Source organism: Mycteria americana, chromosome 2 (assembly GCF_035582795.1).
Source record: "Mycteria americana isolate JAX WOST 10 ecotype Jacksonville Zoo and Gardens chromosome 2, USCA_MyAme_1.0, whole genome shotgun sequence".
NCBI classification, from domain to species: Eukaryota; Metazoa; Chordata; class Aves; order Ciconiiformes; family Ciconiidae; genus Mycteria; species Mycteria americana.
The window spans coordinates 68,995,181-69,019,280 of NC_134366.1; the positions used below are offsets into that span (position 1 = coordinate 68,995,181).

General features: G+C 41.2%; 1 protein-coding gene and 1 long non-coding RNA gene across 3 annotated transcripts in view; one reads left to right on the top strand and one right to left on the bottom strand.

The window, feature by feature from the left end:
* Positions 1-4,860: 4,860 nt before the first annotated feature.
* Positions 4,861-14,030, bottom strand: LOC142405747 (uncharacterized). The gene is made up of 3 exons (XR_012774315.1): positions 13,857-14,030; positions 12,703-13,013; positions 4,861-9,232 (listed from the first exon to the last, which is right to left on the bottom strand). It is a non-coding gene; the product is annotated as an uncharacterized LOC142405747 (long non-coding RNA).
* Positions 13,433-24,100, top strand: part of LOC142405744 (solute carrier family 12 member 7-like) — a 69,309-nt gene continuing 58,641 nt past the window's right edge. Inside the window, exon 1 of one of the 2 annotated variants that reach the window (XM_075493702.1) lies at positions 13,433-13,681. In XM_075493702.1, coding sequence (XP_075349817.1) covers positions 13,561-13,681 — 121 coding nt within the window. In that variant the 5' untranslated portion in view covers positions 13,433-13,560. The remainder of the gene's footprint in view (positions 13,682-24,100) is intronic. The other variant, XM_075493703.1, reaches the window with a different exon arrangement.

The following is a 24,100-nucleotide window of genomic DNA, read 5'->3' on the forward strand; positions in this document are numbered from 1 at the left end:
GTCAAAGTATTCTTTTGCCAGTATAGGCTGCATCTCCATCAGGAAGACCTGACTGAGATAGCTCTCTGGACATATATATTAGATTAGAAAAAATAAAATCTAAAGTCCCTTTCACTATGCTCCCCCTGCATCCCTCCAGTTTACATAAAATGAATCTGGTTCCAGACATTTAAAAATAATTGGTAAAGAAACTATTCCCAAATAAAACAAAAAATGATCACTAGGCAGATGGATGCATAAATCAAGATAGCTTCTTGTTATGTGCAAAAATGGCTGCAGACTTCAAAGAAAAGTAGTAGGAACAGGGATGGCTGTACAGATTTTTAAATCCATGAAGTTTAAGCTTACAGGGGAATTTACTGGATTTTGCCCAGACTGATGTACTTCAGAAGCCTGTACTTCATTTCCCCCAGGATTAAGCCAATAGTTCTTTGTCTGGTTCTGGCATCCAATCAGTGATTTTCTACTAGATTAATTGCTCTTTAGTACCCTACATTATCTACCTGCAAAACTAGTCTCATACTGTAATCCGGTCATCTCATGCTCTTCGTAATAGAAAATAGACTAACTGTCTTACTCTGAGCCATTTTCTTCATTTCCTGGAACAAACGCTTCTGTGAGTCTTTTCTACACTTGTTTAAATATGCAGGCATCAATTCCTGCATTTTGAATTCCGATTCCAATACTGCTTTGTCTTCTGTCACACGCCATTATTGCCACATCAAAAACTTATTTTTAATACCCACCACAACTTCATGTAACTCTTCCTCTAAATTACTCTGCTCGCCTGAGAATTTTCACTCGTTACTCATTCTGCCCATTGGAAGGCCTTTACTTTTTAATGACTGACTGACTTTTTTTTTACAATCCTGGCAAACAAACGTTTGCTTTAGTGTGCGACAGGAAGCAGATCACATTTCTGCTGATCACATTTTCTAATGAAAACAGTGTTGGTAACACAGGGATGTTTCAGTTATTGCTGAGCAGTGCTTACACAGAGTCAAGGCCTTTTCTGCTTCTCAGACTGCCCCACCAGTGAATAGGCTGGGGGTGCACAAGAAGTTGTTGGGAGGGGACACAGCAGGGACAGCTGACCCCAACTGACCAAAGGGATATTCCATACCATATGATGCCATGCTCAGCAATAAAAGCTGGGGGGAGAAGGAGGAAGGGGGGATGTTCGGAGTTATGGTGTTTGCCTTCCCAAGTAACTGCTGGCACGACAAAGCCCTGCTTGCCTGGGGATGGCTGAACATCTGCCTGCCGATGGAAAGTAGTGAATGATTTCCAAAAGAAACCCCTTTGCATTGGTGACAGAATGACAGTTTTCATCAGTTTTCTCAAAATATAAGGACAGTAGAGTTGCGTAAGAGATGGCAGCTTGATCATAACACCTGCCTTTACTGGAAAGAAAGATGTTGGACTGGATGAAGAAAGATACTCGGGGATGGGAGAGACAAAGCAAGGCTGTCCAGGTGGTGATTGTATTGTCCCAGTCTTAACAGATGCAAAAAATATAGGTGTCCACTAATAGCTTTAAGATTGTTTTATATAGTTATTTAGTACAATAAGGATAATTTCATTAAAGTGCCGTGGATTCAAAAACATTCAGTTGATACAAGTATTCTGTAACCTGTTCTTTCCTAATTCTGGCCAAAGTTGCCATAGGTGTTTAATTTTGCTGGGCATTAGCAGACCCTTTCATTTCAAATGAAAGCTAAAGTACACAAGTATTGAATACTTAATTTTCTGTACAGACTGTTGGTTGGGCTTCCTTTTACTGCTAGTAGGCTATTTTCTTGTTACTAGTTAAGTCCTTTGCTAGCATTATTCATTTTGCACACTAGCCTTAATTGAATCCTGTTTCTAGGAGCAAGTTGGTAGCAGCATATATGACTTTCTCATAATTTTGTTCATTAAATTACAGCTGATTTCAGTTATATCAGCTTTGGTTGATTTATTTCCAGTTCCATATTCCTTACAACTCTTAAGTGATATTTTAAACAAAAGGTGATATTTTAAACTAATTTTATTCTTTCTTTTTGCCTGAATATGAGCCAGCAGTGTGCCCAGGCGGCCAAGAAAGCCAATGGCATCCTGGCTTGTATCAAAAATAGCATGGCCAGCAGGACTAGGGAAGTGATCGTGCCCCTGTACTCGGCACTGGTGAGGCCACACCTCGAATACTGTGTTCAGTTTTGGGCCCCCCACTACAAGAGAGACATTGAGGTGCTGGAGCGAGTCCAGAGAAGGGTAATAAAGCTGGTGAAGGGTCTGGAGCAGAAGTCTTATGAGGAGCAGCTGAGGGAGCTGGGATTGTTTAGCCTGGAGAAAAGGAGGCTGAGGGGAGACCTTATCGCTCTCTACAACTACCTGAAAGGAGGTTGTAGAGAGGTGGGGGTCGGTCTCTTCTCCCAGATAACTAGTGATAGGACAAGAGGAAATGGCCTCAAGTTGCGCCAGGGGAGGTTTAGATTGGATATTAGGAAATTTTTCTTCACTGAAAGGGTTATCAAGCATTGGAACAGGCTGCCCAGGGAAGTGGTTGAGTCGCCATCCCTGGAGGTATTTAAAGGACGTTTGGATGAGGCGCTTAGGGACATGGTATAGTGGTGGTCTTGGCAGTGTTAGGTTAACAGTTGGACTCGATGATCTTAAAGGTCTTTTCCAACCTATACGATTCTGTGATTTTCTTCATCCTTTCTCTATAGTCCTACTCCTTCTATTAACATTTATTGATTTATTCTGTTGAAAGTGTGCCCCCCATGTGTCATTGCTGAAATCAATGATAATATACCATGGCAGCTCAGAGGTATCAGTATGGCAGTATCATCTATTTTTTCTATCAGTGTCAGTTCTGAAAAGCTCTTCTGCGAATCCACATTTGCAAAGGCTTTCAGACTAAATCCAATAAGCTACAGAAAACAATACCTTTTTCCTTTCAAGGCAAACTATTTTTAAGATAATGTAAATAATTTTGTTTATTAGTTTCATTGTAGCACACTCTGAGGAATAGTGGAGAAGGTGGAGAGCACCCTAACCCCTGTGTAGAAGAAGATTACCAGCCAGAATAACAGATGCTTTCTACTTAGCTACATTTAAAAAAACCAAACAAAAAAGAAGATAAAAACATGAGCATTCTAGTTCCCAGTTGAGAACTAATGACCTGGAACTTTCCTGGCTGTGTGCACTGAGGGACCAGACTCTCTGTATCCATGGCTTACTCAGTCTGACTTCAGAAAACCACTGCCATGTGAACTGCCTAGCTAGGGAAAACAATACCCTTCTGTTTATGCTGTAAAAGTTCAAAACTTAAAAAAAGGGAAAAACTTGAAAGTTCAAAATTAAGCATCATTTCCTTGGCTGAGGCCATCTTCTTGGCTGCAAAACACGTGATATTTCATGAAGAGTTACAAGGCTTTGCTCAGCCCCCAGCCCTTTCATACAGTTTCCCAAACTTCCATTTAGAGAACAGTTCAAGATGTAATGTCCTAAATGATGGTGCAACCCAAATCAGGACTTGCCTTTGCATTACAGCATAGGCATTTATTCCTGCAAAATTGGCTGATGTTTAGAGCTTATCTCTAAAGAAAAGCTGTGAGAACAAGTTGTTTTAAAGATGTAGACAGCTTTTCTAAAAACAACTAGCATCTTTTAGTCAGTTAGCTTGCAGCACGTAGCCTCTAGATAAGTATGATCAAAGTCCATATTGGAGGCACAGCCTAGCCCATTTTCCTGGAATCCACCACGGCTGTGTTTGTCACTGAATTACAGTTAAATTTGGAAAAAAATAAAATCTCTCCCAAACCCTGGCTCTGTTTCCATGCTCTTTGGTCACCAAAAGATGTCATTTCAGCACCAGTTGTCTCCCTGCTTCAAACTTGGGTGAAAAATTCCATTTGGTTCTTGGTTGGAAAGCTGCTGTTTAATCATGTTTTACTTCCTCAGGCTACTCTGATAGCCACTGCCCAACTGTACTCCACTGGATGATAGTATACACTATGGGGACACTGAGTCATGATTAAAAAAAAAAAAAAAGTGATCCGCAGAGACTACATATTCTCAACTATTATAAAAATTATGATTTTTAAAAAAAGTAAATCTAATACAGATATGAGTTTTTACATTTATTTAGTTGAACACAATTATACAAAGGGAATAAAATTATGTTAATGAGTATTTCAGCATGACAAGACGTATTATAATTTTAGTCAATAATCAAATTTGAAGCTGTAAGTGTAGCCATTGCAATAGGTTATAGAAAGACCTCATTTAGATTAGCAGTTTTCTATCAGTTTGCAAGCTCATTAAGTTGGCTAGCTTTCCTGATACACAAAAGATATTTGCTCTCTTTATTGAGAAATAATTGGGCAGTTTGTTACTACAGTTCATAGAACTTCTGTTTCCATCTTTGTTTTACAACCCTCCAATAATGGAAAGATGGCACCTGAGGAAAAACGCTAGGAAACTCTGCCTCTAGTTGGAATACCAAAAGGTGAACCTAGCAGAATCTCCTTGTAAGCAAACAGAGAGATAGATTTACAGTTATGTTTGTGTGTGTTTTCAACTTGACTTTATCACAGATGTTAGCAGAGAAGCATAGGAAAATTAAAAGGAAAAAAGATAAACTATAACTAACATCTGGAGGCTTTAATTTCAGCATTTTGGAAGCAATTTATATATTTTTTTTAATCCTCTAGTCATTATCATCTACAGAAGATGTAAAATGGATAGATTTACTGTGTCACTCCTTAACCACGCCTGTGAAGTCTCTATGTAAGCAAAATATTCTCAGTTGATAGTGATGGACAAGTTACAAGATAATGTTCAACTAAGATGAATCCTTGATATTATTTAAAAAAAAAAGTAAATTGGCATAATTTATGGAGGGAAAAGGAAAATTGCCACCAGCTGATTATGACAAATGCTCCAATCTTTTAAAGAGCCAATTATAAACAATAATGAACTACATTAAGGCCATGTTCCTTGGCTTTTAATACAACACATGGGAAGAATTCAGGTGCTTGTGTCCAAGATGGCAATAGAGAAGACATACTTTCCTGCTAACACTGTTAAGTGCCTTGCTTGATTCAATCAATATCTGATTTTCAATTTGCAAAATTTCCTTAATGCTGGTATTTGAGCACCTTCACACATGAAGAATCAGCCTGTTAGCATAGATTCATTGCAATTCAGACAAAGCAGAGAAACACCTAATTTTGCCCATGTCCTCTGAGGGGCCCATCCAGCAGACATATTGAAGAATATGGTCTATAACAGTCAAAAGTTAGTTAATTAAAAACAGAAGGAGAAGTGCCTACTTTTAGCACAATAACCTGTTATTTAGAGCACTCCTCCAGGTGGATTCTAAACATTTATTGCCTGAGGGGATTCAACTGTACTATTCCCATATCCCAAAATAATATCCTTAATGAGTATGCAAGAAGACACTCCCTACCCTTTCTACTGAAACCACAGTACTGTCCAGCAGAGAACTCGCTCTTCTGAGGGAGTGCATTATCTGGGAACCAGACAGTGCTCCTGCTCTGTGATGAGGGGTTCTCACTGGGCAGAAGGGACTCCCAGAGTTGAATTGAGCATAGTTTCCCTTCAGAAGAAAAGCAATGCAATTGGATTATGCAGGGTTTTTTTTCTGCAAAGTACTCTATGTCAGCAGAATAATAAAACACAGTTAAAGCAAAGTAGTATTAAAGCAAAGGTAATATTAACTTCTATTGTATTATCTTAATGTTTTTACCTGCCATTCATTTGATAAGGTATTGCTGTTTAAAGAACTCTTCCTATTTTTCTAATACGCTTCTACATTTTCCTCACTTATTGGGCGTTATGAAAATTGTTTCACAATTCATTCAAACCTTGGCAATGATTAACCTGCAATCCTAATGTTGCAGGTCAGTATCACTGTGTCTGCTCGCAGATGCCATTGAGAGGACGGAGAGGCTATTCATTTTGGCAGAGGATGAGTTCATGAGGCACAATTGCTTTAAATACTTCCATGATGAGTGAAGTTTTCCCTCCCCCAGTGCAGTGGTTTAGCAATGACAAAGAGGAACGGGTGCATGTGAAAGGTATGCTAGCATATTAAGCGAACATGTTGGTGTTCCTATCTTCATCCTGCAGAGAGGTTTGCACTGCAGTTTTTTTAGTCAGTAGGAGTAGTTTATTTCACCACTTCTGTAACTAACAAAACTAGCTCCAGCTGGCACATACTGTGCAGTCAGAAAAATCTACTATGCATATTCTAAGGGTGCATCTCTGCAGTTTTGGCATCTTTTCCATACCACAATCTCTCAGCTCAAGGTATACGTGAAACACTACATCAAGTGGACAAGGAACAAAATCACCCTAGTGCTACAATGAATTGAACTGCTGTCTTTTGAAAGAACAAGCCCTATGTGGACGGATCAATATTTAATGCAGAGGCCAAAGAAAACCAACTTTCCATTAGGAATTTTGGCACTGTCTCAAAAATACTCTATCTGTAGCTGCTTGCAAACATGTCAAAGTGGCATGCCAAACAAGCTAAAAGACACAAAACCATAGCTTTATGCCTTTCATTCCTGAAATTAAACAAAACCAAACAAAACCAGCAAATTATACCTTTGTACATTAATGGCTGTAGGAGCTTAACTGTCCAAGGAGGCATCAATGTCCCAACCCACTGAGCCATGCAAGCTGAGCATGAGTCAACAACTGTTAACAACTTCAGAGAATTGTAGCAAAAAGATGAAAAATTCCAAGATGCACTGCATGCATTAGCTTCTCTTAAGAAGAAAAGCTACCTAGAGAATAAATAGAAGTACAAACAATAGTATGAAAAGTGCAGTGAGACAGACTGAGGAGACAGTATGTTTGTTCTGTGACATATCGTTAAAGAAAACACAGAGAGGCAAAGGATGGGAAAGTTAATTCTGCAAGTGAGACTGAACAATGCAACAAGGATGAACAGAAATGATAGCTCATAGAGCTCTAAGACAGTAGTGCTGTTATATGTACCATAACACAGGCTTGGCCTTTTTCTTAGGGGATATGGCTCTCATTCTGTTTTATCACCAGAAAAGATGGGACCTGTTGCAATTAATATTCCTTTAGCGTTTCCTATATGGCATGGAAAACCACAGGAGGTAGGTCTCATGATGTCCCCACACCACACAATACTGACAAGGAGAGGTAAAAGTAGAAGGGAGAGAGAGCAGATGTAGAGGCTGAAGGCAACAGATAATATACCAAGCCTTCTAGTTCCCTTCTATTTTTCTGTTTTGTTAAAAAGCAAATTCTTTTGTGCCTAGTTAATGTCAGCTAGTGGTTGCATTTGTACAGAATCAGAAAGAAGTAGTTTGCAAAGGACCTCTGGAGGTCATTTAGCACAGCCTCTTACACTAAAGGAAACCTTCAAGGGTAGATCAAGTTACTCACAGCCTCATCCAGACAAGCATCAAGGAACAGTCAGGACTGAATACTCCCTTTAGGAGAGAAGCCAAGCACAGTAACAAGGCTAGCAGGGCAGGAGCTTCACTAGCTAGGGACTGGTTCCACAGTACCCAAGTGAGGCAAGCAGGCCAGGTTCTAGATCAACAGAGCCCACGGTGAAGCATAGCTGTGACAGAACTGGAGGCAAGTACATCTATGACATAGATCAGACAGGGACAGAAGGCCTGAACTTAAATGGAGCCCCTTGGCCCAAGGGCAGAGGGTGTGCAGGTGAAAGTGTCTCAGGTGAGGCTGGTCAGTGCAATTAAGGTCTGTTAGTGCACTCAAGAGTCCTGACAGCAAGTTTTAGATATCACTAAGAATGGAGAAGAATGGAAGCAATAGCCTTCTTTGCTAGGTTTCTTCATAAATGAGGACACTAAGCTAGAATAAGATCACTCCCCAAAAAGAGGAATTTCAGCTCTGCTGGTTGGAAAAAATTAATCTGAAGTTTCAAAAGAAATTTGCCTAGTGTGGCATTTTCAACAATCCTGCTGGACAATTCAGCAACTTTATATGGCATTCCTGGAGTTAAAACACATCACAGGGTTTCTCTGCATCTAGTTCTTCCATAACTTCTAATCATTGACTATTGGTGCTGGTCCTTGGGATAATCAGATCCCCTTATCTTTTGGGTGTTTTCTCAGCTAATGGCATCTCCTTGTATGCCTGCTGTGTCTTGCACTTTGGAAACTTTCTCTGTTGACCACTCTCATTACCGTCTAGAAAGGCAGAATCCCTATTCCAGGCTCCAGTGTCAGAGAGGTCCATGTGAAAAACACTGCATTGGCTAAGCCAGGTAAACACACACCTTTTCGCTTTGCTGCTTATCCATCTGATCTTTTCAACAAAATAGACAATATGCAGGTTTTCATACAGTAAACTGAAGCCACAAATTTAAGAAATGCTGCCGTCTGTCATAGCACCTTAGGAGTGTACCCAGCCTCATGGACTAAAAAGCACCATAAACCATCACCATGTAAACTAATGACAGGATAAAGTGGCCCAACTCAGTCTGAGGATTTCTACAAAGCTCAGCCATGGAAAGCTTTATCAAACCAATAAAACTCTTGAGTTTTGCTCTTATTACAGAAGCCACAGGAGTTTACTGAAAGATAAAATTATGTCATGCAAAGCCTGCCCATGAGCCAACAGCATTGCTCTGCTAAAAACTCAAGTAGAATCAAAATATGTATGTGCATTTAATGCAAAGAGACTCATTAAAGGATTACAAAGCAAATCTGTCTTGTTAGAAACCTGTATTGTGGTATCAGCACATGCTCTGGCATATCATTACTCAGTCAGCATGCTGGCATTGTAACCATATGTGACACCCCTAATTTCCCCAGCCTTCGATGAGCTGAGATTCATATACCTTCTGAATGGAGTTGTTAAATCCAGTTGTGTTCTGAGCCTTTTATAAGCAAAAATAGTTGCCACTAGTTTTGCAAATACTGTTCAATAATTATACATACCCAGTTTTTTGTGATGGTATCCTAACATGCTTCATACTGTGGTAGATACAGCTTTCTAAATCATTCCAGGAAAGGATCCTCCAGAATGTTCTCTATCAATGATTTTGTTGTTTAGAAAGAATGAGGAATCAACCATGCTGCCAGATGCCATATCTTGGTAACATTCCACCTTCATACCAGTATGTGCTCTTCTGGAAGCTCTGCATGCTCTGACCCTGGAAGACTGTAGCCAACTTCTTTCATAATGGAGAGGTCATACAGGATTTCTGGAGCAAAACAAAAAATCCACAAAACAGTGTGATTGTACCACTGTGGTCTTGTTCAGCCTGCCTAAAAAGTGCCAGTTCACTACTTGCATTGACTATGTTGGCAATGACTAATTTAATCAGGTTTTCATAGGCTTCCATTTCCATATGCTCTGAAGGCAAGATAGACACACAATCTGACACTTTGCTTCAGGTGTGTCTTAATGATCACCACAGATATGAAAAGCTACTGCAGCATCTCTGCAGATATGCCCTAGGCATAAGCACTTGGGCAATGGAAACTCTCTGGCTCTCACAAAGTTAGAGTCCATTGTGATGTGCTAACCTGAACCGTGTTATAGATGACAGTGATAACAGACTGTAAGGAATCAGGTGATAGCAGGTTGTGATGCCCCTCTTCTCTCATTGAGGAGAGACAAGTAGTCAACAAACTAAGTCTTAGAACAGTACCACTTGGCATGGTGCACAGAACTCTGGGAAACACTTGTTTGTACCCAGGAAATAAAAAGCACAGTGTAGCTGGCTTGCATTTTGGTCACAGTACGAGACAGAAATATTTGGAAAGTCAGGAAGGTCTGGCAAAGGTCAGACTGCAAAAGTGTCATACTCAACGTGGGTTACACTGTTTCCTTTTTGGAGTTATCATTTCCCAAGATAAATGTTCACTTCTTGCAGTCCTGATCCTCAGATGTATTTATGGCTGCATTATAATGCCTTTATCTGTTCGATTCAGATTACAAACATTTCCCCCCATTACTTAGTATTGCAATCATTGTCACCCACAGACGTTACTAGCAAATCTAAATGGCTGATGAAAAAAGTGTCAGAGCAAATCCTAATCTTCCTTGCTCCCTGTCTTACATTTCACTATCTTTCTGCCTCTGCTAACAGCTTGAGATCTGTCAGGAAGCAGTTTTGAAATATATGGAAGGTATATGGAGTTAATTCCATAAAAATTTCCAACCAAATTTCAGCTGGTACCAAATCAAATGCCTTGGCTATTTTCATGTGGGCTGTAACACTAGAACAACTTTAACTGTTCAGACATGTTATCTTGTCCCCCAAAATGTATATATCACGATCATCTTTCCTCAAAACAAAATTATCGAGCCAGTTGGCTCAATTTTCCTGAATCACTCTTCCTCTTTTTAGGTATTGATGACTCAATAAGGACAATAAGGACAATCATTCACTTTTTTTGAATTTTCCAAATTTTTCAAGATTTCTAAAAATTTAACATTCCTGAGTCGGAGAAGTCACTAGCTAGCTTATTTTCAGTTTCATGTACATACTGCATTAATCCTGATGACTTGAAAATGTGTAATTTTAGTAAGATTTTTATTGTCAGTCACATAGACTATGATCTGCATGTATTAAGCATTTTTCTTTCCTTCTTTGCTATTTCTGATTTTATATTTTTTCCTGTGACAGTGATTGTATTTTTTTATTATTTCTAGTGATTTATTTCTAATATCTCAATAACATCAAAGACAATACAAGTTTTTAAGGTATTGGTGTCTTAGTAACATCATTAATTTCCTTAGGCAGATGTCTCGTTTTAAATCATAACATATTCATCATTAGCATTAATTTAATCCTTTTTCTATTCTCAGTATGCAAACTAGCTTCATTATACTTTCACACCTCTTCATGTGTTCTGGGTGGGGTTATTTTTGGGGGGGAGCACTCAGTAGAATATTCACCCCCCAAATCCTTTTTTGTTAACAAGAGGAATTCCTTGTGAAGGTCCATCTGGATATATCTGGTTGAACTGGTGGTGTAGCTGCTGCATTCCCATCTTGCCAAACAGAAAGATGGTGATGGTCCGGAGTTCTGTGTTTTCAGTGAATGTCACAAACTGAAAGCTTTTGCTTTTTTAATTTTTTTTTTTTTTTTAGCAAAACACTAATGTAATGTTATGATTCTAGCATTGTGCTTTTTAGACACAGATCTAGATAATGTCTTAGTCTTATTCTACTTTTGCTCTTTTTTATTTCTTATTCCTACAAGGGTACCATCAGAGTATTCTGTTGTTAAACATGGCATGTATCACAACACTACTTATCTCATGCTATTTGACGGGAAATGACAATAAATCAACATAAGAAGTGAGTTACTTTTCCCAGTCCCAGGTCCTCATTATGCAAAAACTTTTAAGAAGCTCACAAATCACAGCTCGCAGATTACAGGGTGTCCCTGTAATGGGGGACAACCCACAACCCTGTATGAACTTACCATCCTTGCTCCACAGGACTGCACCTATTTTTCATCAGATGGCTCTCCATGGTTATGACAGAGGAAATAGAAGAGAGTTGGAAGAGGATCATTCAAAAGTTTTTTGGTCCAAAGCTTCTCTTTCTTTGGCTCTTGGCTATTTTAGACAAAAAGTTTATATCAGGTTGAAGTAAAATTCAAGTCCTAATTTCTCCCCACTCAACCTTTTGTGCATGCAGTATGATACTGTATGATACAGTTTTCATCCTTATTGCACATGAGTTTCTTTCAATAGACTTCTCAAGGCACCAGTACTTAAAAAATTATCAGCTATTATTTAAAATTTTCTTCTCAATGCTCATATGATCCCATGCCTTATACATTACATGCTTTTCAGTCCTCGTTTTGAAGAGAATTGTTATTTTTTGTTTATGTTTTAAAATTACATTTACTATTCTAATTTATCATTGTATCTAGTTGCTTAGTACCATTAATTTTTATATTAGTCTGTACCATGACAAAATAAGCTTTAACATTAGAAGTGCCCCAAAATATCCTTGCCTCTGCAGGTAACATCATTAACATATTGGAAATCTGCTATCACTAGCAAAGATACCATTCCAGTCACTTTCTTGAGCTTGGAAAAAGGCAGGGGGAGGATGAAGAGACACATCCCCAACAGAGAAACTCCTTTTTCATGCAGCCACCATTCTCGTTACTGTAGTTACACCATAGTTTGAATGGGGGTGGAACTGGAAGCCCATAACAGATATCAAAATGTTACCATGCCTCTCTCCCTCCCCTTTTCTTGCTGCCCTACCACCTCCACATCCACCATTTCACTGCCACCTTTGATGGCCAGAATCACTTTCCCCACCCCCTTGAAGGTCTCTATGCTGTGGGACAGACTGTAGTGTTAGGCAGACATCTTCTATCCCACTGAGATATGGGACCCACAAACCCCCCAGAGTTCCCTTCCAAAAGGCATAGATACAGACTGATGTGAATAGAGTCTTTCTGCTCTATTCTAGCACTTTGCTGGGTAGGTAGAATAGCAGGAGACAAGAAAAAGGCCCTTGGCTTCGAAGTCTGTTGTCTCTGCTTTTGGAGGGGAGATGCTACAACCTCCTCTGGGAAGGAAGTTTAAGGCAACCAAGAGCTACAGCTCATCACTAGTGCTACATCATTAATATATAATTTGATACACTGCCCACCACTCATTCATTGACTCTGCTTCCCTTCAGGTCAGAGCTTACATGCTGACTCCAACCTGAACCACAGGGCCTTCAGCTGTCCCCTGCAACCCATGGCTGCTGTGTAGGAGAGCAGATTTCTGGGAACCATCATCATCTCCTGGTAGTTCCAAGGGACAAAGTGGACTTTCTCCTCCACTTGTCCAAAAGGTGACCCGCAAAGATCCTGCTTGGGCCTTCTGGATGCTGCCGTCCCTTTAGAGACCTGGAGGATCAGGGCCCTACAGCCTGGCTCTGGTTTCCTTTGGAAGCCAGTTTCTGTCTGCTGGGATCTGAGGAGCAGCAGCCTGGTGGTCCTAGTGCTGCAAGGGTATCTGCAAGGCAAGGTTGGAGAAAGAGAGGAAGCATTTTTTGTGCCCAACAGCCATAGCTGAAACCCAATAAAACCACCCAGGGCGTCTCACACATTAAGACACAGGCGCACACCCTTCCGGGCTGTTTCCCGAATGGGACTAGCCCGACTCACGGCAGACGCTTCTCCCCGCCAACGCCCCCCCTCCGCGGGAGAGCAAAACCTCCCACCGACCTGCCTCGGTTCCGAGCTGGGAAGTTGCGTGCATGTGAATCAGAGCTAGTCATAGCACCCCTTCCTCTTTTTCCTCCTTCTCCTCCTCCTCCTCGCCCTCGGGGAGGCCGCCGCCCGCGTCCCCGGGCCCCTGCCTCTTACTTCGGGGCTGCGGCCGCAGCACCGTCAGTCAGGCGGTGAGGGGGCGGGGGCGGGAGGGGGCGGGGGCCGGCACCGAGCCGCCGCCCCCTGCTGCGTGAGGAAATGGCTCTCACGTGAGGAAGGCGGCAGCGCCGGGCTTACCCTGCCCGCTGCCCTAGGAGGAGGCGCCAGCGGGACTCGGGGCCGTCTGCGCCATGCCGACCAGCTTCACGGTGGTGCCGGTGGAGGCGCAGGGCGAGGAGCGGGGGCCGGCGGAGCGGGATGGGCAGCGGCAGGAGGAGGAGGAAGAAGACGACGAGAGGGACCGGGGCTCCGGTGAGAGAGGGGTGAGCGGGGAGGTGCCGGAGGGCAGCGCCTGAGGGCAGCGCTGGCGCTTTGTGTGCGGGGGAGCGGGGCCGCTGCGTGGGGCGGGCCGGCTCGCCGCCGGAGGGCCCCTGTAGTCTGTGGAGAGGCCGCATCGCCTCTCCGCAGCGGGCGGTGCCGGGGCTACCTGTCCAGGTGGAGAAGTGCGCCTCGGGAGAGGGCGGAAGTCCGGCGCCTGGGGTGGCTGAGAGCTTGTTTCTCTTTGTTTCCGTAAGCCGTCGCCGCTGGCCGAAAGGAGGAAGTGCACCCGGGCGGCTCCCGCCGCGGGAGCGGAGCAGCCCGGGCGCGGCGCCTGCCCGGGGCGGCGTGGGGCGGCCAGTCTGCCTGCCTCCCGCTTGCAAGGGGGAGCGGGCGTGACCAGTGCCGCTGGCTGTTCAACAGGCAGGCGTAAAAGCCCTGTTTGAAAGCCAAGTCCTGCTGGAGCTCACTAGAGAGAGAGGTAGGAGAGTGGTGTGGAGGAGAGCACAGTCTTAACCTGGCTTGCTCCAGGTGTTTGTCCAGCCATGTGCTTTTGCACCAGCGACCGTGCCTTGGGTTAAGTGTTTGCTACCTGCTGGCGTGATGTTAGGAGCCTTGCCTCCTGCTGGGCCTCGCCCCTCAAGCCGCCTGGGGAAGCAGAATCAAGCTTGAGGTGGAGTTCGGGCATCACGAGTGAGGGTCTGGTCAGGGCAGCCTCTTCTGCAGCGGGATGAGTATTTGTTTACAACCAGTGGTGGGGAAACGAGTGCTTTTCTCGCTCGGATGATAAGGCACTGCTGGGGAAGCAATAACTCTTTCTTCCTTTGGCTCAGAAGCCCTTAACACTTCGTCTTTCTGAAGCGTGTTGCAGCGGCAATACCAAGTATGGTGCTTGGATCACTGCTAGCACTATGAGAGCTAGTTGGATCTCGCACGTTATTTTGGACACTGTGTCACAATCAATACTCATTCTTAATGGGTTTTTTTTTTTCAGATGTTAGATGATCACAAGTGAAAAGATGGGGTTTTGTAAAAGGCAATTACTCATAATGGCGGCTTCTCCTTTTTGTGGTATAAATTACAGATAAATAAGGCTAATACTACGTGATGTGGGATGAATATAAAGAGATGAAAACAGATATTTGACAAACTTAATGTATTTACATTATTTTAATTTCTTTTTGCATAAAGACTCTTTAGGAAGATGATCCAGTAAAACACCAGGCTGACAAAGTCAGGTTGTTTTCTCCCAGAGCTTTTCTCCCCTCAAACCCTACCTATAAAAGATATATATGACATGTAGTTGCTTTTCCTTTGGTGTATTCAAGCAATGAGCAAGTGTTCTAATAACTGTCACTGTTTTTCCAAACTAAATGGAATAGAAAAACCGAAATAGTATAAACCATGGCAACAGTTTGTTTCCTGTACTGGATGTCATGCAGACAGCAGTACAACATTAATCTGTTTGGGCAGTTTTCCTTATGGTAGAAGAGCTAGTCAGAAAGGCATTTCAAAATACTGAACATACATACAGGCATAGTTAGACAGGTGTTGTTAGACCATGCGTATATATGAAGCCTCTGGAAGGCTTGGAACATTTGGAAATCTTGGGAAGGCGAAGGGAAGAGTGGAACCGGCACTCTTGTAGTGGCTTATTTCTAACCTTTAGGGTTGTGATTTAAAAAAAAAATTCTTCATGCAATTAAATAGAATTTGTGTGGACTAGCAGTTACATCTGCAAAATACGTTTAAATTATCTACTGTTCTGGATCTATATCACTTGAGCAGATGAATTTATGTATGACTTTCCTGTTAATGTGCCTGTTAAATAGGAAGTAGAGAGGAAAACACTGAAAAGAGAAGGCATTGACTTGGAAACAAGGTATAGTCAGAGAGCTCCAACTTCATTAAGAGATTAAATGCTATACTCGGATACAGAGGTTTGGGAAATGAACAACATACTTAATGTTGCCTCAGGTATTATATGGATGTCTGTGGTATGTAAACCTTTAATGCATAAAATTGTTAAATTAATGCTGTGTAATCAAATAATTCTCCTTGACTCATTCTTCTGAAAAACTTTAAAGAATTCTAAAATATTAGTACAGCTAAAAGCTGTTGTAGTTATCTAAAAGCCTGCTGCTCGGAGAAGGAGTGCTTGCCTTTCTCCCTGATCCAGCCTTGACAAAAAGGCTAGGGAGTAAAACATTTCCTTCCCTGCCCTCCTCCACATCCCTGGGTTCCCTTCCTTTTTCCTGCACTTGACCTTGCTGCTCATCAGACACTTCACTGGGCTGGTTCAACGTGCTAAACTGGCAGATAACTAAACTGCTGCAGAGGGAAAAACATGCTTCCCCTGTTTTGGAGTTGAGGTGAGTGAGTACTGCAAAAAGTCTGAGAAGGGCTGGAGTTGTTGTGTGGGGGGGTAAAGCTGAGAGCAGAGCTGGAAGTAAAAAAAGGAGAATAGGAGCTTCCCCTTTGGCTCACCCTTAGCCTATAGAGCTCAGCATATAATTTTATTCCAGTTGTTCAGGAATCTAGAATTTTATCAGTTTTGGTTGAATTGTCTGGCTTAAAAGCCAAGTAGTTGTTCTGGAATTTCCTTGACTGCACTAGTACCTTGTGTGGTTTTTTTTTTTGTTTTTTTTTTTTTTTAAAAACAAACCCCAAAACAAAACCAACCAACCGCCCCCCCCCCCCCCCCCCCAAAGAAAACCCCGACCAACCAACAAAACCCAAACTAAACACCAAGCAAACAAACAAAACCAACAAAAAACATCCACCAAACCCACAACACTGTTCTTTGGAGGGAAGCAGGCTGTATAATGTTTAGCCATTAGATTAGATCACCAGTAAAGTAGTTCTGGTATCTTATTAGCAAGGCACTTATAAAACTATTCTGTGTGTTTATCCTGTTTTACACATTCTTATGGGATGCTCATCTGTGATAGTGGAGTAAGCTGGGATGCTCTTACTCTATGCTCTTCAATCGTTCATAATCATCTGAAATTCTATAGCCTTGTATTTTCTGGTTATGTGACACCCTCACACGTGTGAAGGAGAGGAAGACTTGGGTGAGTGGCTATTTGGCTGGATTATAGCACTGGCCAAAGTAGTACTTCGGAAGAGTAGGGACACAGAGTGGAAATTAATGCTTGGATTGAACAATACAGTTGAGGGTCAGAGCCTGCTGACTCAACTATGCGTGAAGTAGCAGAAAGCATATGTGCCTGTGTCTTTTAATGTGTTGATAATACACTACAAGGGAAGGGTAGTCAGGAAATAGTAACTGGTTCAAGAAGAGAAGGAAACATGAGTTTGTTGTAAGCTGTAATGGATGAAGTTTTATGAGAAATTCTGGCTTTGATTTGTGTAGGGTTTTTTGTTTTCTTCACATGTATCAGTAGTGACTGTCTATTAGATAGACCTGTCAAAACTTTGTAAAGTTGATCAAATCTCTGTTTTCATTAGCAGCTCTGCATGTCAGGTGTTTCAAAGCATAACTAGTATTTTTAGCGTCCCATAGTATTATTTACTTAGCCACAGCGGTGTCTTTTTTAGAAACCAATATGAGAACTACTCCTACAAAATCTTTTTAAATTGAAGACCCTCAAATACAAAGAATATCAATGACAAACCTGGTCATCTGCCAAGAAGTCATCACATAAAAGCACAAATGCTGTGAATTTCTGTAAAATGTGAATTCCTGGAAAACCAGGAAATAGTTGCGGCAGGTGTGTGTGTGTATATATATGTATGCAATGGAGGGAAGACAGGCTAATCTCACTGAGATGTCTAGTATATTTTCAGTGAGCTTCTGCTCAAACGCAGAACCAGTCTGTAGTTCAGAATTTACTGTACAGAAAAAAAGTATTACATGTTCCCCTTCGTCCCATTGCAGTTTGTCCAGTTTTCTGTATCCTGAAAAAATGCAAACTAATGTATTTTTTTTTTAATTTCCAAAGGTTAGTTATCCCTCTCTGCCCTGTTCATGTGCTTAGCCAGTAGTGTGCACAGTGTTTCCAGTACTGACTAAAGGCTCAGGTCTAGGGATATGCATGGGAGCGTGGGTTGGCAAATATGAAACTGTTTTCCACATGCTGTTACAGGCTCTGACAGCTTGTGGGCCAGAAAAAGATGAGCCTTCTATGGAACTGGATTAATTTCTCATTTTTTGGTGAGTTTAGATTAAGTTCTAAATTTGTTTGTATTCTAAATACACTCAGTGAATTTCTCTTCCATTCTCTTGTGCAGTCAGGAATTAACATATGTTTTCAGTACCTCAGAAACTGTGGCAGTAAGATCTGCTGCTCAAAGACAAATTACCTATTGTTTGTTTGTTTTCTGATCCAGTCATCAGATTAAAGGCATCAAATCATGTTAATACTCATCAGGTCCCTCTCCAGATCACTCAGGATTTTTATAAACCTCGTCCCATCTTAACCCTATGACCTTTTTTCCAAACTGAAGACTCTTATTTAGTCATTCTTTACGTGGAAGCTATTCCATACTTATTGTTCTACTTTTTCCACTTGTGTTCATTTTGAAATGGGGGAAGTTCCAGAATTGCGCATGATAATCAAGTTGTGAACAAACAGTGGGGTTTGGGTTGGTTTTTTTTCATACCTTTGTCTAATACGGACTTTTTTCCTTTTCATTCCCAATGTTCAGGCTGTGGTTTGAAAAGTGATTATTGAACTGGTGTTTTTATGGAAGAATCATAACCAAAGTGTCTCATTCATGAGACGTAACAATCAATTGGAGCCCAACTGGTTTAGTTGTGTATGGATATATCTACTCTTAAATTTCTACATTAACTTTTGCCTGTTGGTTTAACATTCATTTAGTCTTGGAGATCTGCAGCTCTCCACAGTTGTCCTGTGCCTTGACTATCCTAAATAACTTGAAATAATTTCAAACTGTCACATTTCTGGTCCCCCCATGTTTTTTATTTTTGTTGCTGTTTTTTATTAATTTGTGGAACAGCATGTGTCCCAGCAGAACTTCAATGACCATCTCCATCTCTAAGACTAGACCATGTTTGTCTTCTATTTTCTTACTCGGTTATTTGCCTGTGGCTTATCTAATATATTCTTTTTTTTATTCTGTGGCTGCTTTATTTCCTTAAGTATATTCAGAGAAGGACTTCATCAAAAGTCTTTTGGAGATCTTGGCAGACTGTATAAATTAGGTTTCCATTATCCATGTGCTTGTTGATTCTTTAAAAAAATTCTTATAGGCATGTGAGACAGAATCTCCTTTTACAGAAGCCACATTAGTTGTCCTCCCCCGCCACCCCAATGTCATATTGTATGATACAATGCTGGAATGGAAAATATTATTTCTGTTGCAGATAAATGCATACCTGACATTTGATCACAGGCATGGGAGTTACACACAGGGATTTTCTTTGCTCTGCGGGGCGTTGGCTGTCCAGGTCAACTCCTGATGTATGCCCAACTCTGCCAAGGTGCTCTTATTGATCCTTTCATGGTTTAATATAGCTACAGGGGAGCTATATTAAACCTATATTCCAGGGGAGGTTTAGACTGGATATTAGGAAATTTTACTTCACTGAAAGGGTTATCAAGCACTGGAACAGGCTGCCCAGTGAAGTGGTTGAGTCGCCATCCCTGGAAGTATTTAAAGGACGTTTGGATGAGGTGCTTAGGGACATGGTATCGTGGTGGTCTTGGCAGTGCTAGGTTAACAGTTGGACTCGATCTTAAAGGTCTTTTCCAACCTATACGATTCTGTGATACATGTATCATTGTAAATATAAGTGTTTCTGTTAGCTATTGATAACCGGAAGGGAAACTGGGACAAATAAAGGAGGCAGAGTTAAGGATAATAAACTAAATAACTTCACCATGGAGTAAGTGGTCACTTTAAACATTTCTTTTAGACTGTTGCAGTTTTGACCTTTTTTGTGAAGGAGAGGATCTTAATGCTTGAACTGGACAGCAAATTATTATTTTTACTCCACTGTGTTAACTTCATGTGAATGAAATGCTAACATTCTCTTACTGTACTGATTGCCTAAGAGCTAAATGTAAATAATTCTAGTCATAAAACAACTTTAAAGTAGAATATTCCAGAAGAAAGTAACATCAAATATGGTGATATCAGCCCCCATAATTTGAAGTTCTCTGGTCCTGTAATGAAAATATTACTGAGATTTTTTTAATCTCTTATTGCTGATTTTTCTTTCGGTGATAATATTTTTGCAGCCATCAGAATATGGTTAGTAAAGGTCTTCTGGTATAACTGTCTTTTACTGTTTTCCATGACAGAACTTTGCTTGTAATGTCTTGTTATCTCATATTTAAGATGACTGTTATTGTGTAAAAGCTCACAGGTAAGCATTGTAAAGGCTGCCTTTGGTAAGGGATATAGTTTGTTACTGCAGAGCAGATCTTTCCAGCTGCTGCTGGGACAAAAAGTATTTCTATTCTCTCCAGTGCTACTGCTTGTGAACTACTTTGTAGGGAGCCAAATCGGCAGGAAACTAGCTATGACAGAAGAAGTTTTTTTTAAGAAGTTGTTTTAAGAGGCTTTATTTCCTTGAATCAGCTCATTGCAGAACAACAGTGTGGTTCCACCCCCACCCCAACGCAGAAAACCACCCCTTTTGGCAGCACTGACCTGATTAATTTTTCCTGCATCTTTGAACTATGTTGTTGCTTTACATAAAAATAGATACTAAAGCATGGAGAATGAAACAATTAGCACTATTTTTATTTGTTCTCTAGACTAATGAACTATAGAATGTTATCACAGGGAACTTATTTTCTGAATCTGAGTAGAAATATTAAAGCTTGAGTGTTCCCCCCCTTAACAAAATTTGTTGCTCGTTTTAAATGAATTCTCCTACCAATTTAAATGGATTCTCCTACCATTTTTTTCCCTACACAATCCTTTTGTGGCTTATGTGGTATTTTTTGCATAATCAGTATTTCTTTTCCTACTTGGTTCAATGTACCAGTTGAACAAGGAGCATTTCTGGTACATACTGTAACTTGTATAATTGCAATTATTTGTATGCTATGGCTTTGTGAACTGTCCAGACAGTAGGTAGCAGAATTTTAATTCTGCTAATAGTGTAGCTTATCCTGTCAGGTTTCTATTTACCTTCCCCTACCCCAAGCTAATAAGAGTACTTCAGGTTTGGAATGTGTTTTCCTTGGCTCTTTACACCTTTGACACAGTGGTGACAGCAAAGACAAATTCAGTGGAGAAGGTGTCATCACTCTTGGCAGTGGCTGTGAACATTGTTTCCTTCCCTGCTGAAAGAAAAATACATGGTGAACTGCATTTGGTTTATGTGGCAAGGTTTTGGTGGTGAGGGGGCTGCAGGGGTGGCTTCTGTGAGAAGATGCCAGAAGCCTCCCCCATGTCAGACAGAGCCAGTTCCGGCTGGCTCCAAGATGGGCTAGCTCCAAGATGAACCTACCACTGGCCAAAGCTGAATCCATCACTGATGTTGGTAAGAAAGGGTAAAAAAAGCTGTGCAACAGCAGCTAAGAGAGGAGTGACAGTACATGAGAGAAACAGCTATGCAGACACCAAGGGCAGAGAAGAAGGAGGGGGAGGAAGTGCTCCAGGTGCTGGAGCAGAGATTCCACTGCAGCTTGTGGTGAAGACTATAGTGAGGCAGGTTGGCCCCCTGCAGCCCATGGAGCAGATATCCACCCTGCAGCTTGTGGAAGACCCCATGCCAGAGCAGATGGATGTGACCTATGAAGAGCCCACACTGGAGCAGGCTCCTGGCAGGAACTGTTGCCTGTGGAGAGAACCTATGCAGGAGCAGGTTTTCTGGCAGGACCTGTGACCCCATGAGGAGACCCATGCTGGAGCAGTCTGTTCCTGAAGGGCTGGTTACCCCATGGAAAGGACCCATGCTGGAGCAGTTCTTGAAGAACTCAGCCCATGGGAAGGACCCATATTGGAGAAGGTCATGAAGGACTGTCTCCCGAGGGTGGAACCCCACACTGGAGCAGGGGAAGAGCATGAGGAGGAAGGAGTGGCAGAGATAGCATGTAATGAACTGACCACAACCCCCATTCCTCAACCCCCTGCGCTGCTCGGGGGGAGGAGGTAGAGAAGTTGGGAGTGAAGTTGAGCCTGGGAAGAAGGGAGGGGTGGAGGGCAGGTGTTTCTAGATTTGGTCTTATTGGCAATAAATTAAATTTTTCCCCAAGTCAAGTCTGTTTTGCCCATGGTGGTAATTGCTGAGTGATCTCCCTGTCCTTTTCTCAACCTGCAAGCTTTTTAATCTTATTTTCTCCCCCTGCCCTGTTGAGGAGGGGGAGTGATAGAGTTGCTTGGTGGGCACCTGGCAGCTAGCCAAGATCAACCCACCACATGAAGTCTATGAAAACTGCAGTATCTCTGATTTCATATGCAAATTTTCAAGTAGTTGCAAAATTGGATGAAGTTTTGATGCACCAGGTTGTGCAACACTAGGTTCTTGCTATGCTGCCCTGACCCTGCCTTACAAGAGGTATAACTGTTTCTTTGGAAGCTTTTCAACCCTAAAAAGTGCTGTCCTTGAGTTTTAGGGCATCAAAAGTGTTACCTGCTTATTTTTAAAGGTCTGATGGTAATCTTCAGAAATGGATTCATGAGCAGTTAGCAGTATACAAACTTAAAAGATGGTCTCTGAATAACTTTGCTCTTGAATCACAGCTATAGGAAAGCATGGCTTAATGTCTGTGTCAATTGGATGGTACTTATCTGCTTCCTGATTTCAACAGCTAGCATTCTTAATTAAGTACCTTAATTAGCTGTATCCTTTAGCTAACTCATAGCAACCAAAAATAAGCAGGATTCAACCTGTTTAGGAAATCATTCTGGGAGCCTTTGGGAGGTGAGATGTTGAGTGGTAACTGCTTTGCAAAAATTGATTTTTTTTAAACTCGTGTATCTTCTGGAAAAAAAAAAATCCTCTCTCTTTCTGGAAGAAGAAATGAAAAACTTGTTCTGTTTCTTGCCTCCTGACAAGGGGCACAAGTTTGAAACTTTTTAAAATTAAAATCATCTTCCTACAAGCTTACTTTTTGAAGAGAATAAAACCTTTTAGCAGATTAATTCCAATCTTGAAGAATGGGAAGCTTGCATACTTTTCTTCTAGCTTCAGAAAGGAAAGTTTAGAACATCCTTGAAAACATGTCAAAACTTCCTCTTTGTTACCTGTAGAACTGTCCTGATAGAAACTTACCAGGACATAAAGATAAACAACCTGATAGCTTGCTGCCATTGGTTAGTGAACAGTCCTGTCTCTATCCCTCTACTGGCCTTTCTTGCTTTGTGGAACACCTGCTGAGGACTTGCACAAGCTGCTTTATTTAGCTAGTGAGGAACAAGAAGCAGTCCCGGGGGGGGGGGGGGGGGGGATTAAAAAATAAAAATGGGGACGTACAGGAGGCAGGTGTTTTGCAGCCATCAGTGAGTTAAAGCAGCTCTTTTAGGAGCCTAGTAAGCACCAGAGCTGGTTCTAAGAGGGAAGAACTTTGGGAAATGGGCTTGGAAGGAGCCTTCAACCCTTTCAGCCTTTCCACAGTTGACCATGCTTGTGGCATAGGTGTTAGAATCACAGAGAAAAGTAGATTTTGGATGCGATTCAAAGATTTGACCACAGGAACTAGTCTGTTCTAAGCAATAGCATCCTTTTAATAGAACTGAAACAGTTTGTATGAAGTTGTTTAAGGCTGGTATAGAATGTGTGAAATAGATTAATGCATAAACTAGGTGATGTATCTAATTCGAAAGAGAATTAACAAATTATGCAGCCAGTCTTAAAGAGCCCTTTATAATTTCAAAATACTTGTTTTTAAAAAAAGTGCTTGCAAAATTACTAAAATTATAAAGTGTTTATCTGCTACATCTTAAATACAACTAATGCAAGCTCTTTCTACATAAAATCAATGTTTAGCAACTCTACTTACAGTTAACTTGCTTAAGATCTGCTAATATACTTGATGCATAAAATTGGCTTTTTTAATAGTAGCTAGATCTTTGGAATAGGTTAATACTACTTGTTGCTAACGTATACTGATCTGTTTAGTGGAAGTATTTTTAAAGTGAATTTATTTGATGGAAAGAAAACTCTTTATTATTTATTATTAGGTTTAACTAGGTATTTAGTATTTATTATTAGGTGAAGATGTGGGATGTTTTAATAACTTGATCCTGCCCATTTCACTAAGCATGGTATTTATTGCTGATGGAAATCCCCCAGCTTAATTCTGTTTAGAGAGTTCTGTGACTGTCATGTAGTTTGGCTGTGTCATGTGCATGCTTCACACTGCATGAAGCCTTAATGACTTGTTTCAGGATTAATCCAATACTAGTAAGAAACAGGATTTGAGGTCTTACACAAAGCTGGGAGGAAGCAACTGTCAGTTTCCTGTT